Genomic DNA, 18,296 nt, shown 5'->3' on the forward strand with positions numbered 1-18,296 from the left:
AACTACTGTTGCCATGGAATTTTGTACACATACTGTATACAAGAGGGTACATTTTAATGACTTTGATGATCCACTAACTTTTCATCCGGCACCATCATAAGGTCTGATCTTTATTTAGCCAATGCACAGTTACAAGGTTTTCATTTGTCGTTGTGCAACACAATTTAGTTTGTGGTCCCAAATGTGCGACATAGAAAAGAAAAGAAACAACAACAACAAACTGTATTATATATGGAGGGTGGAGGATGAATTAAGGAGTTTCCGGCTGGAGGAAAGAAGATGCTTTGAAGTCTGGTTGTTCGGCAGCTGATACTTCTGTGGGGTGAACAGGTTGTGGCTGGGGTGGGTTTTGTCTTACGATGTCCTCTTTAGCTCTTCGCAGGCTCCTCTCCTCACCAATATCACTGACACTCTGTAGATGATTGCCAATGATGTTCTGGGCGGTTTTAATCACTCGCTGTAGAGCCCTCTTGTCTTGTGCCGTACACATCCCATGCCAGTTTGTAATGTTTGCAGTCAGGATGCTTTCTATTGCTCCTCTGTAAAAGTTGACAAGAACTTGGCACAGGAATTTTGCCTTCTTTAGTTTCCTTAAGAAAAGAAATACAGCCGTTTATGAGCTTTCTTCACCAGGAGACGTGTGATGGCCATGTCAGTTCCTTTGTTATGCTGATTCCCAGGAATACTTTGTTTAAATACTTTCAATACTTTGGGTTTGGACCAAATATTCTCAAAACCAATGTTATTCCCTTAATCTCAGCTGTACTTAATGTTTAGTGTTAATAAGTAAATGTCAGCATGCTCACTACGATGGTGAACATGGTAAATGTCAGCATGTTAGCACTGTCATTGTGTGCCCGCTAGAATGCTAATGTTAGCATTTAGCATTACATTTTTATATTAATGGTTTGATCTATGAAATCATATTTTCACAGAGCCTATGATGGCCTCTGTGAATTTGCACCAAAACTCAAAGATATTCAATTTACATTGATATATGACAAAGGCAAGCAACACATCTTATCCTAAATTTGTAAAACTGAAACACACATTTTGACAGTTTTGCTTGATAAATGACTTGAATAATTACATTATGGAATTTTGACTTGATTAATTCGTTAATTGAACCAGTCAATTTGAGCACATGCGACATTTATGGACACCATTTTCTCAGTGAACACAGTGTGGAGAGATGAAGAAACACCAAACTGCAAATATAAGGGTTTTAGGAGTCACTTGCAATATAAAGTTGTATTTGTCACAGCCATTAAAATGAAGGATTACCCAGGGTAGCCTTTTTTATCAAGTGTACAGGCACATTCTAGACTGTTAGTGTATGGCATTGCAGAGTAAATGGCACTCCTCCCCACAGGCACCGTGTCCTGTACAGTACCGGTACATGTGTTTGAATCCTGTTAGCGCAGTCTGTCTGAGCTGCCAGTGTGCTTGTGTGTGTCAGGAATTGTGTGCCAGTTGAGGGAAGTACAGGTAATGGATTAATATCAGAGCTGGCTCAGGCTCCACATTGCTTTGTGCATGGTAACAACCTGTCATTATCACAAACACCGGCTCTCACACACACACACACACTCACACACGCTCTCTAGCATTTGCGTACACGAGCACAAACATCCGCCAAATACAGTGTACATCGCAGCGCAAACACTTCCTGTCTCACCGGTCTCGCTCCCTTTCCTCTACTTTATTTCCCTGTTTCTCTGTCGTCATTGTGGGACACAGTGAAAACTGGCTTGTGATGACTTCAAACGGCAGCGGGTTCTTCAACGTGTTCCATCCATTTGCCTACAGTGGGAACATTGCTGAGAACAGATTTCTTTGTCGAGCCAGTGTGCGCTGTTTTGCTCGAAACAACAACGAGGCAGACCGAGTTATTTGAACGCGGCAGTCATAAGAGCCATCAGGCTGGTTTATTTCCTCCGAACTACACCTAATAGTTTGTCTAAGCCAGCGGGCAGGCCGGGGTGGGTGTGCACTCTGAACCCATCATCCAAACACTCATTAATCCTCGCACTGCCCTTCTTCCCTGCCAGACATGGTCTTCCTATTTAGTCATTTAGTCAGCATTGAGCTGTGTAATTGGACAGTGGAGGCTGACAGGAAACGTTTGAGTAAGTTAGGGGTGATAAAGGTCCCAGACCTGGATTGAACACCCGCTGGCCTGGTTTGTGCACCCATAAAGGGATGCCCGATAGAAACTATTTTAAGCACAGTGAATGTGTCCAATGCAGTATTGTGTGGTTTAAGACATTTCACAGTATCGTGAAGGTGGAAAAAGAAAAAGTAATTTGATCAATGTCTGCTTGCATTAGAATCACATAGTCAGTTTCAGTTTAGACTAAAAGACCCGTCAAAAAACAGCTTATACAACTTTTACGCAAATATTTTTTAAACCACTTTATCTTCAACAAAGCTGCTAAATGGCTTGAGACATTTCCTGTTCCATAACACGAAAACACTGTCACTTACAGCGGGTCACTCCAGTCATGATAATGCCACTGACTGGATAGGATTTGTTGCATCATTATCAAAAGCAAACTAAAACTGGAGAAGTTACTGGTAAGATGCAGCACAGCGTGGCATCGTTATTGCCACAAGCACCTGTATTAAAACAGATTGATCAGAATGAGAACTACTAATTCCACACATCCCGAATCCTTAATTGCATGTTCTTCCTGTTGAATCAAGATATTGGTGTGGGACTTGATGCAGGAAGAGATTATTCTAAAGGATGGGAGTTCGGTAGTTGTGTTTGATGGGTTGGACTGAAGGACAGAAATTGGAAATATATTTTTGGCATTATGTAATTGGTAATTATTGTGACACAGAAAGTGGGATACAAGGCTTTATTTTACTATGTTGTGATCTGAAGTGACCTCTCCCTTTTTTTCTCTCCCTCTCTGCAGCAGTCCTATGCACCTCCCCCTCCGCCCATGGCTCCGCCCAGCCCTGGCACCACAGGAGGAGGAGGAGGTGGAGGAAGTCATGGAGGAGGGCTAGTGGAGCAGCTTAGTAAGACCAACCTGTACATCAGAGGCCTGCCGCCTGCCACCACCGACCACGACCTCATCAAACTCTGCCAGCCGTGAGTTCTATTCTGTTCTGCTCAACTTGATCTGAACCGGTCCTTGCTCTGCAGATGCATCCTTCGGTGCAGCTGAACTCAGCTCATTCCTGCTCCGTTCAGTTCAGCTTGTGGTAATTAGTTTTGCGTGAGTCCAACAGCAGCTTATAATGAGTATCAACAGTTTGCTCTTGACCTCTCTGCCCAACCCCCGTGTGTTTCCGCAGAGGAAACAACACAACCCAGCTGGGCCTAACCCATCCGCTCTAGGTCATTTACACACACATACTGCACAAGGACAGGCACACACATCCTGTCAATCAGCAGAACAGCCCTTAATAACTGATGCAGATTTCTTCCTTAAACATAGAAATATTTCACGGCGTTACAGGTCACTCCATTCTTTCATAATAGTATTCGTAAAATTAGGCTGATAGTAATGCCACCATGTGATACCAGTAGAATTAGAGATGTGATGAATTTACTGCTAAGAATATTAAAACTAAACTGCAAGATTGGTATTGGAGCTGGTATTCAAATGATTTTATTGGGTTTTTAAGCATTTACACATTATGCATGATATAGCATACCAACATCTGCATTCCATCCAATGCATGGCCTTGTCTCTCAAAGACCTCAGCCTAGAATTGTCTCATACCTGGGCAGGCCTAGAAATGAATGTATTGTTGCTGGGTCTCCGTTGCACCGTTGTTCTGCATAGAGTTGAGCAAGCCAAGTCCTGGACAGAAATATTTTAAATTGGACCGAACTGTGTGGTTTGGCATATGCTTGTCCAGTGGTATTGGAGCTGATGAAGCCATATTTTCATTATTCAACAGCAGCTATGTTACGTCTGAACAGATTCTGATCCAGTGTTTATTTCAACCCACTGTGCTTTGGCAGCACCGATTGTTATTCACAGTTTGTGTTGTAAATGCCCCATTGCTCTCCGTTAAAACTGAAAACGCGATAAACATTTAGATTAAACGTTCCCCTAAGAAACAGCATTAGACAAAAACCCGCGAGGTCCAGTCTTTAGCTGTTTTGGAGCTTTCAGTCATTTGACTTGATCTACCTCAGTGGATGGAGTTTGAAAAAATCGAATTAGAAAGATAAAAATTATGAAAATTGAAAAGTAAAACAGTCGTTTCTCAGATAGATGATGTTGTTTTCATAGACATAGATGAAGGCGAGAGATTTTCTGTGGTATAATTACACAAACCTTTCATGAAACCCTTAACCAAAAGCTCTGTGCAGATTATACTTTTCTTTATTTTCTTAAAAAGTATTATTTCTAGACTTTGCATTAAATGACTTGGATAGGATTTGTGGTTAAAATACTTGCTCCTGTAATAACATTCCCAGTAACAGTTCAGAAATCAATTTTACAGCAAAGAGTGTGAGCAGGTCAGTGCTGATGACTCATTTAAAACTAACAGGCTTGTATTACACTTGAAGACAACGTACCCACAGCAATATTCATAGCTGTAGAGCGTATCTGCTCTTCCTCATAATACAGTATATATTGGTGAATCATATCCTGGTTATTCCTTGACTGCAGTAACTTCAGCTGTTTGGCACTTGTCATCCTCTTCTCTTCCTTGGTGCTAAAAGCCGATCCTGCACATTTAATTCCCAATCGTCCCCGCGCGGACAAACAGAGTCAACACCAAATGTAATGCAAACGATAAACCAGCTCTCCCTGAGGAGGTATTGTTTGCCTCCAGCTATCACCTGATGTTATCAAATGTAATTGAAGAATGATATACTGTGCTAAATACTCCACAGGTAAGGGCTTTAAATGATCTCATCAACATTTATAATTGATCTAATTGATTTTGGAATAAAGAAAAGGGTAGATAAAAATGAAATGTGAACACTATCACACACACACACACACACACACGCACACACACACACACACACACACACACACACACACACACACACACACACACACACACACACACACACACACACACACACACACACACACACACACCTTGCCCTTCTGTGTGCCAGCTGCAGTTCAAGCCTGTTGTATTTCAGCTTTGCCCTGCAGGCGTTCTGGAGAAACAGGGTGAAAAATGGGGGCCAATAAAAGTTTCATTAGAGGCCCAGTCAGTGTGCCAAGTGGCCAGTAACATTTAGGAAAAGGTCAGCCGGGGAGGTGGGGCCTGTGTGTACTGTTGGGCAGCAGTCTTTGCTTTGGCTTTCCAACTCTCTCTGGCTTTCAGAAATAGACTGAATGGCAGTTTCCTGTCACTCACTGACATGACATGCAGAGAAGCGCACGCACACACACAAACAGGCATTTCATTCATGCACACAGTTACAATGAAAAGCGGAAGGACAGTCTCTTGACGCTGACACACACACACACACTAACTCTTTCAACTCAATGTCATCCTCATCCTCATTGTTACCAAGCGTGGCGTTTTTGTGAGCCAATCCACCCACCAGCACCATCCTCTCCCTTCGTATTCTGTCGTCCTCCTCATTTCCTCCCTCCATCCTCCCCCCCCCCCCCCCCAACCCTTACCCCTGTCTCTGTGCCAGTTCTCAGAGTGTCAGTGAAAAGTGCTGTTGTCAGCTGACATTTCCAATCACTCCCTCGGTCGCCAAAACTATGGACACACTTTTAACGTCTGGGGACAGAGCAGAACGTGATCGGAATCTAAAGCGGAGCACAAGGACAATTTCTCTCTTGCTCGCTTGCTTTATACCCACACGTGTCGTTCTCTCTCACCCTTACTGCTGACACACTACTCTAATCTATCTATCTATCTATCTATCTATCTATCTATCTATCTATCTATCTATCTATCTATCTATCTATCTATCCGTCTGTCCGTCTGTCCGTCCGTCCGTCTACCTGCTATTCTCTTCTTCATGATGGAGGGGTTATATGAGGACAGACAAGCTTTTACCACTCAAAGCCATTCAAATGAGAAATCACTGCGGGTGAACATAAAACATTGAATAACTTCACAATGTCTCGTTAATCTTCAGCAGCAGAGTTAAAAAACAAAAACGAAAGCATATGTGACACGAATGTGCTTGATGATTTGTTAGCAGGTGATTGAGGTGAAACCTGAACCCTCGAAAATGTTTTTATCCTAAAATGTATTATCTACTATTTCAAAGACAGAATTCATCTTTAATTATTGCACTGTTTTCTAAGTAAAACACAGAATACATGGAAAAGAATACATTTAAGTGATGCGGCTTAAACCTTTTTTTTTTTTTTAATAGGAGCAGTAGGATTTTGAAGATAAATATCTTGTCGATTGAAACGCTGGTGCAAAGTGGGAAAATGACAAGATGGCAAACGATGATGCAATTCCTGCAGACAGTGCAGAATGGCAAAACAATCTCACCTGAAGGTCTGTTCAGGCGCTGTAATAGAAATGGAGTTTGCCCAGTTTTACATACATTTACATTTTTCTTAGATCTTTCAAATAAAACAAAACAAACAAGCAAAAGTATTTTTGGGGGGGGAGCAGGAAACATGATTTATTTTTCAGATATATATATATTTTTTTAATGACATTAAATAAAGAGAACCTGCACACCCTGTTCTTGGAATTACGTATATGTGGTCTCCCAACTCCATGCACCAGTAAACGAGATAAAAGTGATATTTGCCACACCTTAGCTGGTGCAACAATACTAACTGGAGAGTGAGGCACATGCCATTAAAACATAGTCTGCACATGCCCACACAGTCCCGAGAAGAGCTCCAATCACCTGTGTGGAGAACCACAGGTGTGCAGGGCTTTAAATAGTATACATTTATGTCACACACATCACGTGTCACATTCCCCATTTGAACAATTATCGAAACATCCTCTCTGCGATGGCCGGCTTTTCACCCCGCTCTCAAGTGTGTCCGTTTGGAACGGGTCGTATACAAAGTAGTTCTTTTCCAGCATAACTCGCCCCTTAGGTTCAACAGTCATGATCCTTTGCCAACAGGAGGCAATTCCACTGTAATACCATTCATAAAAAGAGCCTATATTTGGACCCAAATTGAGAAGGCATTGAGCTCTCTTGAGACTCATGGCCAGTGGAGTTTACGCTCATCTAAACTCAATTTACCCTCCATTGTGTTTGAAATCGAGCAACACCCAGCTATTTGGTCGGACATGAATCTTGATGGCAAAAGTTCACACTCTACCACATAGTACTATCAGATGAACAAAAATAAAGTAAACTCATGTTGTTTTTTTGTTTGTACTTGTGATTGTTTACCTTACCACATGTGTGGCCCTAGAGTTGTTTACCTAATGTATTACCCTACTAGTGTAATACCAACTCCTGAATGCACCACCTAACCAGAGTGCCTCACGGCTATGCGCGCACACAAACACGCACACACACACACACACACACACACACACACACACTCACACACACACTCACACACATACACAACCTTTAGAGAGAACATGCACAATGTACAGACACACAGAACGTCCACATATACATATATATATACACTCACATACATCCTGGAGAGATAGTGCAAGTGCGTGTGTTTGTGTGTGTGGGTGGCAACTGTGGTTCGGTAGACATCAAACGGTGAGCATCCATAGGCTGACGGTGCTCCACAAGGAAATGAAAACACAGATCTGACGCTGTGGGGGCCCTCAGAGGACCGTCATTAACACTTCACACACACATGAACACACAGCCAGGGTGCACCCAGATTGTGTCAAGACAGCCAACATTTGGTGCACTGAGTTTTGCATTGACACTCCCCCTCGAATCTTGACAGTCAGGTAAATACTGTAAATTTCAGCTGTCTTGCTGTTTTTTGTTTATCGCATTTCTTGTTGAAAAAGATTCTGAGGAGTTTCCATCTCCTAAAAGTTATTTTCTAGCTTGGTACAGTTTTGGGGGGGGACTTTGTAGCATTTCTATAGAGCCAAAGAAAATAGAAAGTGTTTGGCTAGCCAGCTACTTTAAGATATAAAAGCAACTTCTTGACAAAATGTAGATACTTCAGCAGGTTTATCTATGAATGTGAAGGATTTCACTCCACAGGAAAAGTGTAAGATGAACTTTTTATTCTCTCAGCAGTTACATGATCACATAACTATTGACTTTTATCTCTCTATTATTTACTACCCATGTTCTTGAGGTATAGACAGGAAATACACTTTCGTTTCCGTGTCATGTTGAAGTACTTGACGAGCCTCCTAATATTTATAAATCAGGGAAGAAAGAAGTGCGGTTACAGAACTGCAGATCAAGCTGTGGAAACTTGCTCCACTGTTTCTTCACACTTGTCTCCCATTATGGACTCTTTACTCATGATTTACATCTGATGGAAACAGATGCCGTACCCAGATCCCTTTCAGAACTGATTCACTTCCTGTTTCTTTGGCCCAGTGGAGAGTATTGGAATAAGGAAGTGCTAACCCGAGCGACCTGGCTCCTTGTTATGTTGTAGGTATTTGAATAGCATTTATGAGTGTCTCATGTGTGCCGCCGGGTCAAGAGCGGGTCGAAGTTATTTCAACTAGCTCAGGCTTCTGCTGGAATCAATGAGAAGGTTCCAGTTGGGACTTTAAAAGACAGAACGGTACATTCTGCACTTCCTCTCCTCTTATTCCATGCTCTCCTCTACCTCCTTACTTCGTCATCTGATCTATGAGCAATACTTTCTTCCATTCCATCACCTCAATAGCAGACTGCTGTAGCTGTTTGGATGAAATGGAATTTCACCACTGAATCAAGTCCAGAAGGAGACACCATTTTGGATGGCGCAGTGTTGTTGTAATTTGACATTTCCCCAAGGCCATTGTGTCATTCCTCTCTCCTTTATTATTTTTTTTCAGTCCGGCTAGATTGCGTAGCGAGAGAATGAACAGGTGGATTCATACTTGTACGTCACACACACTGATCTGAGGATAACACACACACACGCACACACACACACACACACACACACACACACACACACACACACACACACACACACACAGCAACGCATTGAATATCCGCTGTATTTGTTTTCCACTTTGTGACACCTCTTTGTCTTTCTCACTCTCTTTCTCTGTCACCGACACACACACACACACACACACACACACACACACACACACACACACACAAATAGGAAGAGTCTGGAAATGTTTCACTTTTCTGCCGGGAAAAACAAGCTGCCACAACACCCATGGTGCATGAGATCTTTGTCATGCAGTCATACTAACTCACCAGGCACATTCACTCACACATGCACTGTAGGTGTTTACACTCATGCACTGACACACACACGCACACATATACACACACAGTTTGAATCACACTGAGGCAGAAGTCAACAAAGAGTTGGGTATTGCCAGATGGTGTGTGTAATGTGTGTGATTACCGCCACGGTGTTTTTGATCTGTGGCGTTGCCTTGCGTGTGCGTCCGCATGTGTGTTTGTCTTTGCGTGGGCGAATAGTTCTGCTTGTTTTTTCAGTGTTTTTAACGTCTGCAACAGTTGGATTGCTCCCCAAACCACAGGCCAAAGAACTTGTTTACCACAAGCCCTGACTTTGGGAGAAAAAAAACAAATCGAACATTAGATTTGATTCAAGCCTGTCACAAATGGTTTAATTTATATAATTGAGATGTAAAACATCTCAATTAGCAGAAACAAAGTGTGAAAATTGAGCATTGTCTGAAAAGAGCAGTGCCTTTTCTCTACCAATTTCAAGATCAAAAGCTGCTGAGCTGTCGTGTGTGTGATAGTGTGATAGCAGCCTTTTAAGGCCTTTTGTCTGACTTTCTTCTAAAGTCTCTTGTCCCAATAGAGTACGATGTGAAGCTGCCAGGCGAGCTAGTCTCTGTTCTCTTCTTCTCACTGACAGAAGCAGTTGGCTGACAGAGACTCTCCTGATGCTGACAACTAAATGATCTCTTCTTCATTAAACACCTCTTACTGTCTCTCTATCGCTCCCTGACTACCTTGCGTCCTCCTCACCTTCAGTGTCTCGTTTTATCTTTTGACTGACTGCTCTCCCTCTCCTCATCTATTTCTCATTCTTCCGAGTCTCTCTCTCTCCCCCTTCCTTCTCTTTGTTCACCCTCTCGGCTCGTAACCTCCCACACTGTATCTTTTCCTGATTGCTCTATCTTTCCTGTCTCCCTCTTAGTTGTCTCCCTCTTTTTCTCTTAAAGGAAAGGGGGACTCTGCTTCCATCCCTCACCTGTGGCCATTAGCCAGTCAGCCAGCTTGTCAGTCTGTCAATCTGTTTGATAGTCACTCAGCCAGCCAGTCAGTCATTGTACAGCAGTGTTAAAACATTCATTAAAAAGTCTCCTCCACATCGCTAGGCAGTGATCCAGGCTGATCCCAGCGATCCAAGAATTCTTGTCTCAGTCTTTTTTCTGCGCCCTCCTCTCTGTCTCTCCTCATTGCTTCTCAGCCTCTTTCTCAGTTTTCTGTCTTCGCACCCCTCTCTTTCCAAGACCGGGCTGATAAGACACATTATTAACTTCCCTGTGTGAGAACAGTGAGCTGGAGAATAGAAGTGGAATGGATGGGGAAATAAGGGAAGAAGACAAAGAGAGAGGCAGAGGTGTCAAACGTAAGAAAGAGACAGACTTTTAAAGTTGGCAGAGAGAACGGAGGCATGGAGGTTGTCTGTCTCTCTTATAGGATTTGGTGCCATACAGATGTCAAGTGATTACAGTATGATCATGTATGAGACAATACTGTCGGTGTTGGGTGAGATTTAGAACAGATAAGGACAGAATGAATAGACAGAAGCATAGAGAGATAATTCTCTTGCGGATACCCTAAAAAACTGTGTTATTGTCTTAAATTCAAACTTTGTAAAAACATCTTTGCAGTTGCACCTAAAAAATATCGTCTCAGATGAAGCAACATTTCTTGAATTTATACACTTCTTTGTTCTACTTAGGCACAGTCATGCTTTGAGCTAAATGCTAATGCTAGCATAGCAATATGCTCACTATGACATTTCTAACATGCTGCTGTTGGTTACCAAATTCACCATCTCAGTTTAGCATGTTAGTGTGCTAACATTTGCCCGAAACAAAGCTGACACTGATGGGAATGTCGTCAGTTTTGCAGGTATTAGGTCAAAAAACAAAGTGATGGAAATATATAATGCTGTTAACGCAGTGACGGTGCTAGATGGGGAACTTGAATGTCTGTACCAAAGTTCATGGCAATCCATCCAATAGTTGTTAAAATCCACACATTTGAATTTGAACACCTCATGTGGGTGCTAGATTAAAATTCAGGGGATCTCCAAAGTCATGACGTTTCGTCCTCTGGGGACCAATAATGTCTGTGATACATTTCAGTGCAATCACGGTTGTTGATATACTGTTTATCTGGACCAAAGTGGACCTATAGAATGACAAACTGCCAATACCACCCTAGAGCCAGGCAGGATGCATGTGACTCAAAGAACAACCAATATTTCTCTGTTTAGAAGAGCAAAACTGATATAATGACTGATCAGAATATGTCATCGTTGTTTTTACAGATATGGGAAGATTGTGTCAACAAAGGCCATCCTGGACAAGAACACCAACCAATGCAAAGGTGAGTGAGGATCCAATGACTTCATCCAGTGGGACTATCTGTAGCCTTGCAACGGCTCCAGATACTCCACAAACTCAGATTTAGATATGAGACATGGGTCTGGAAAACATCAGTTGAGAATTGATTAAAGTTGGCAGACCAATCACACTTTTGTTATTTCCCCAATTGATCAATGCCAAAAGTGTTTACAATGGGCTAAAATGTCTGTCAACAGTGTGACGTCAAATTAAAACAAATTACTTCAACTTGAGCTCTGTGTGCTGCTGCACATGGTCCATGTGTTTGCCTCAGAATTGTGTGGTAAGCTATGTGGTAAGAGTGTGTGTTGTCACGCTGTACACAAACAGTATTGACTGCGATAACGACCATGTCATCCTTTAATCGATCTAACAATGCACTGCGAGAGCGTCTTTCTGTTGTTTAACTTTTCTATGATGATGATTTCAGGATTGCACCCCAATGATGCTCAAAGTTAAGCAGCTTTTGAAATCAAGACGTTTGATCGTTGATTGTTGTCATTGGCCAAATCCAAACTGCGAACACCACACCATAGCCACAATGCGTTTCAAATAGTCTCTGTGGTGAATGAGGCTCACTCGAGGGTCTTCTGATGAGGGTCTGCTTGATTGTTGGAGTGGTCTGAACAAAGCACTAATCAATATGATTGTCTGCTTTTGAAGAGGCACAGAAGAGCATGTGTTGAGCATGATTGCTCCTCATCTGCTAGAGCTGCACTCGAAGGTATACTGACGTTTAGGACAACAGCACAGATGCCCTGTAATCAGCGCATCAGCTTCAACGGTATGAGTGAAGGAAAAGCCAGTCTGATTGATAGCAATGGCAGGAATGTTAATGCAAAATGATGTCTTAAAATAATAATGGGAACACCAAACTTCATTGAATCTCTCCCCTGAAAACACTACTTTACTTTAGTTAGTATGTTGGCTCTTTTTAAATGACCGGGTATATACATCATACACATTTCTTAATTCCAGTACCTGCTTTGACATCACATAATCAAATATTGCTTGGAGCTCTGAAAGCATATCGAAATGCCTGTCCTGACATCATTACAGCACAGCCGAAGGGAAGACGCAAGATTCTATTAACCCAGTGATAATTATCAGTTATTCTTCCATCTTCTCAAATCATTAGATTTTTTCATTGCTGTTTCTTGAAATGGAATTTAAGAAAGCGGATTTAGTAGAGCATCAGTGCTCCAGCTCCAGCTCATGATTATTATGTTTGCCAATTATGGCTTCATGCTTCTCATTAGTATGATTTACAAATTGAAAATAATATCTGCTTTATTTAAGATCACAATCTGAAAAGCCCATTTAATTGCAGTGCTTACAAATAAACCACAACTAATCTTAATATCTGCTTTGAAGTGATGGTATTCTATATTTTCTTTTTCTTAACAAATCCCACAGAAAGACTATCCCTGTAGGTTATTTTGAGTCAATCCCACATACAAGTAGCTCTGCTGCGATAAATACTCACTAGAGCACCAAATGTGTGTCATTGCTCAGCTGAAAATAGTCCTCAACAAATACACTATTTACTCTTGTTTGAGTTACGTTGCCTAAAAACTGCAGTGCCCAGCTGTTTGAGGCAATTATTTAGCCTTTTTCAAAAATGATTTAAGTCTTCAGAATGAATACACGTGGAACGAAAAGCTACAGACGGGGCTTTGTTGGTTTTGGTCTTGTGGGATTGTGTTGACAATAAGAAAAATGTGAAATAACACCAGCTTTCAACCTCTCAAATTTCATGATCTGTTGTCCGTCCGCATGTGCTGTCCCGAATTCATGACTGCGTTGACTGTACACATTGAAAGAAGTGTGAATATGTACGTGTATGCACTCACCCAATATAGTATTTACAGAACTGCCTGTGCATCTGCCATTCATGTTCGTGTCTCTTAGATTTCTGTCTGAAATTAGATAAAAAGTCAATGAATTTGATACCCATTTTAATAATACAAATAGGTATATACGACTCAAACAGAACGTTTACAGCCTGGTTTTAACACATGAAATCACATGTTAAGGGCTAACATGGGTATCAAACTTTTTTTTTTTAATTATAATCTGGGTGTATTTTGTGAAATCAATGAGCCTGTGTGTTTCTAAGTAACTTCTTGACACTGAAACTGGCACTATACTCTGTATTTACTCCAGAAAAGACCTTTATGAAGACAAAACATAAGAGAGACAGTTTCAAAATGCACACTGACACCTCCTCTCTGTAAATTTATGCTTTTTATTTAATGCACAGAACACTTAAAATGCAGCAGCAATGTTTCGTCTGTGACCCTCATCAGTACTTTCACTGCTTGTGTTGTAGACTTCATACATCTCTCAGCCAGTTGTTAACTCACAATGAAGGAGTTTCATTATCAGGCGGCCATTAGAATGCTTTACAACCGGATAAGTGTTGGTTTGATTGCAGAGGCATTCGGTGGGGACAAGATAAGTGCTTAGCGTGACTAAGAGAGTACAAATTGACAAAGAGAGTCGGCTTCGAAAAGAGAGGGATGGATGGGAGGAGGCACGGTGGGGGGTGGAGGGAGGGGGTGAAAATAACCTGGGGCTGACAGAAAAGGAAGGAGACCCCTTTAAACTGATGATTGAGCAGACAGCCGACTCTTGTCAGGAAGATTCTGCAGAGGGGAAAGAGAGAGAGGTGGAGAGCGTGAGAGACAAAGAGACAGGTAAATAAATAAAGTCGTCCTCCTTTGCAGTCTGCAGGGATTATGTTCAGTTTGTTCACAGCTGTTGTCATGTGACAGCCTTGTGATCCCAATCTCTATGACGGTCTTACTTCCTCGAAATTATTTTGTGGAGTTCCTTAAGCCCTGTTCAATGTCTTTGCTTTGTTTTTGTCCCTGAAAGGTTGATGTTTCCCTCTGGAACAACATGTAAATATATGAAATGATGCACAGATACATTAAAATATGAGCTCGAAAAAAAAATGTTTCGTGGATTGTCATGTCACTGAACAAAGAAAGCAAAACTTTTGGCTTTGTTCTCTGAAATAATATAACTACATTATTTGAAAAAGCCTCAGCTTGTAGCAGGCTCAATGTTAAATGCACTGACAGTTTTCTAGTTAGCAGCGTGGGAGCTCTGGGGGAGGGAGAGGGCACAGAGCACAGGATGGAGGAAGGAAGGGAGAGGAAACCACTTTAGATTGTAAAGGATTTCCATTTCCCAAAGACAAGGGCCCTCCCTCTCACTGTCTCCGTGTCTCCTGCCCTTTCTCCGCCTCCCTCCCTCCTGTTTTTCATCTCATTCTTACTCTCTCTCTCTGCCTGCCACTCTCCCTCTCCCCCCCGACTCCCTGCCTCCCCCCATGCCTCCTTTGCGCCGTCGCTCACTCCTTTTTCCTCTGTACTCGGTTAGTCTGATGGCCCAAGGCCAGGAACTCTGGGAGCTCAGGAGATTAGATGGGTGTGTGTTTGTGTGTTTGTGTGTGTGCATGCGTGTGTGTATGCACGTATGTGAGTACCTATGTTTATTTGTGCATCCATCTGTGTCTATGAGTGTGTATTCATGTGGGAGCATGCTTGGTAATACAACTTTTTTTCATTCACGAGTGGAATATTTGTCAGGCCTGACTGAGCAAGATGCATTTTCATCTCTGTGCCATCGTAAGGCCACAGATGGGAGGGACAGGGCACAAATGAGAGAGAGGGATTATATAATTCAGAGATATTATTTTCATTCTTCAGTTCTCTCCAGAAATATCCTTATCATCGTTCCTAGAAGAGCTCTCACTTACATCCACATGTGGTGAGAGTTTTCACCCAACTAAAGAGGGTGGGTTGTAGTGAAAATGTACAAATTACATGTTGGGCAGAAGTGCGGCGTAATGATCTTCATCAGCTTGGAAGACAGGCATCTGCTCGCAGACTCAACGAGCTTCAACTCAAGTGTCCTTGAGCAAGACAATGGATCTCTACCAGCTCCTGGGGTGTGTTCGGTCGCCGGTACTTGACCTCTGACCTCCCTGGATGGAGAGGCAAATACATGTTCAGAAAAGACAGCTCGCTCCTTGAGTGATGAATTGAGTCAAAGCAAATGACACATTTCAAGGCTGATGTTCCATCATACCAAACCTGTCAATGAGATGAGCGCTCAGAGAAAAAAACATGTCTCTATTATTCAGGTCTTTCGTGAAGGGTGTCTGGCGTTTTCAGATGTAAAAAATAATGAATGTGTGCAGGAAAAGGCTAGATTACACAGCAGCTCAATATTTATAAAAAAATTTAGAAGCGATCATCATGTACAAGGCAGCTGACACGTTGATTTCATTTTCTGGTAGCCTACTGTAATACTAACTGGCACAATTGGCTGATGAAGTGTTTTGCCTCTACAGAACCTCACAAGTTACCACCACTGATTCCATTGACTGTGTTCAACTTCAACAAATATACTGCATTAAAGCTGTCCAAATACTGTATGCTCATATACAAATATATTTAGTATGATACAGATACCACATGAGAAAAATACATCTTATAGTCTTTGTAAAATCCTAACTGCATCCTCTTTGGATCCAAATAATTGAAAACTGGCTGTTTAGGCCACAGGTTACTGATGGTGAGTAAAAAAATTTTTTTATGCAGACTGAATCATGGAGCCGCCTGCTGCACTCATAACAAAAACACCCCATAATAATCCATAATGTGTTTCATGCTTAATTATTACAAAGGAGGAAATGGAGGTGATTAAATAAACTGATTAACAAATGAACAACTCTAAGTGAGACACTTACAATGTGTGACAGTGCTGTCCAGGAGCTTTATGCCTTCGTAAATATGATCTGTGTTGCATAGATGCTCTCAGTAATGAACTAAAACTTTATTGACGTGAAGTGATATGTTTAGCTCTGGTTTGTGACATTAGTGACTTACATGGCTGGCACACGGAAAACTAATACAGCTCATTATTTTTAAGGAGCCCCTTTTTTGTTTTCTTTAAAAGAGCACTCCATCAATTTGGCATTGCATTCCTATCTTACTGTGGGACTTAGGATGGACAGTTTCAGAAATAAAGCGTTGAAATAGATGCACCAGCTAACCTCAAGCAGGGATAAGGAGCGGGCTACACAGGTCTGGTATAAGGTCACTTCTTTCCAGCTCCACAACCATTTTCAAACGCGTAGTCTTCCGCCCCAACCGACGCTGAAGTGACATCACTTGAGGCAGTTTATCAGATTTCGACGAGCTTTCATAGAGCCACAAAAGGCGTCACACATTTTTTTTCCACGTACCGGTATATAGTAGTACGCCTCAAGACCTGTAAACGGAATGTAATGTGTATAATTTATGGATTTCTCTTTGGAACACCAGCTTTATCAATACAGTCGCTCTAATTTAAAAGATGTGTGCGCTACTAATAATGCTAAACCACTGCCATCAAACAAGAGGACTCTGTTTTTGACTAGCGGTGATTGAATTATCCATTGTGAACTGTGTTCAGGGTTTTATTTTCCCACTCATTACACGGATAGTCTATGGTTAAACAAACAGCCATTAGTGCAGATATGAGTAATGAACTTTTCTTGAATGAAACAAAAGCATCTTCCCGAGCTACTGATGAATGCTGTATGTTTGTACATTCTCAATTAGTTCAACTGTGTTGGTGTGGCCCTAATTAGATGAGTATAGATGAAAACCGTGAATGCTTGTGTATGCAGTGTGTACACAACGTGCTTGCATATGTTTATGAATCTGTTTTCTTGAATGAAGAAATCCATCTGAACATTATACGTGCATGTGTGTGTTGGTTTTATCCTATTTTGGCTAAATTACGGATTTCTCATTAGCAACAGTATCAATATTTGTGCGTGCTCTACGCATCTTGCTGTGAAAGCAGCTTGATGCCTTTGAACAGTAACGCAGTCTGCGTCTCTCTTTCCCTCTGTCTGTCTATTTGTCTATTTAACCCTATCTCTTTCTCTTTCCAGCCCCACCCATGTGGCCGTAAAACAGGGCGTATATCTGAAAGTATAGATTGATATGCGCGTGTCAGACCTTTTTGTCCTTCGGGGCTTCCCGGCAGAGCCCCAACCTAGATCCCCAGAAACCCTGGTGTGCAGATACCCTGCACACATACACGCACACAAAATGATGCACACCACATTGCAATAAAATCGACCGACGCTCATTCTCTTTGTGTCTTTATTTCTTTAAACAGGACGCTGGATCACTTTAATGGCTACATTAAATGCAGAGAATTTTCCTTGATGTCACTTGTATTGGCCACTTCTATGGGAACCCCATGTGCACTGAGAGATTGATTGTAGTGCAGGGACGAAACAAGCTCGCATGCAATGCAGTGGGGTATTAAATGTCAGACAATTGGAAGCCAGTAGATTTTACATGTTACAGTGAAAAAGGCTCAGCCTTGAGTCACGACTGTACACATGATATATATATATATATATATGTGTCGCCGTATGTGTACATCTACAGGGAGTTCATGGTGAGCAGCCATCCGTGCAGCCAACAGTAGAGTCGACACAAAACATCAACATCATTTCATTAAAATGAGCCGTAGTACACAAAACTTGGGCAGACATTAGAAGATTTTTTTGGATCACAAACAAGATAGCAAGAGTTACTGTTATG

The 18,296-nt window shown here is 41.8% G+C and overlaps 1 protein-coding gene across 5 annotated transcripts in view; it reads left to right on the forward strand.

Moving 5' to 3' along the window:
• Nucleotides 1-18,296, forward strand: part of LOC306781860 (RNA-binding motif, single-stranded-interacting protein 3-like) — a 110,647-nt gene that overhangs the window by 32,683 nt on the left and 59,668 nt on the right. For all 5 annotated transcript variants that reach the window (XM_079274915.1, XM_079274914.1, XM_079274916.1 and 2 more), the window contains exons 2-3: nt 2,925-3,103; nt 11,598-11,656. In XM_079274915.1, coding sequence (XP_079131041.1) covers nt 2,925-3,103; nt 11,598-11,656 — 238 coding nt within the window. The remainder of the gene's footprint in view (nt 1-2,924; nt 3,104-11,597; nt 11,657-18,296) is intronic.

The sequence above is a fragment of the Melanostigma gelatinosum genome (assembly GCF_949748355.1).
Source record: "Melanostigma gelatinosum genome assembly, chromosome: 9".
NCBI classification, from domain to species: Eukaryota; Metazoa; Chordata; class Actinopteri; order Perciformes; family Zoarcidae; genus Melanostigma; species Melanostigma gelatinosum.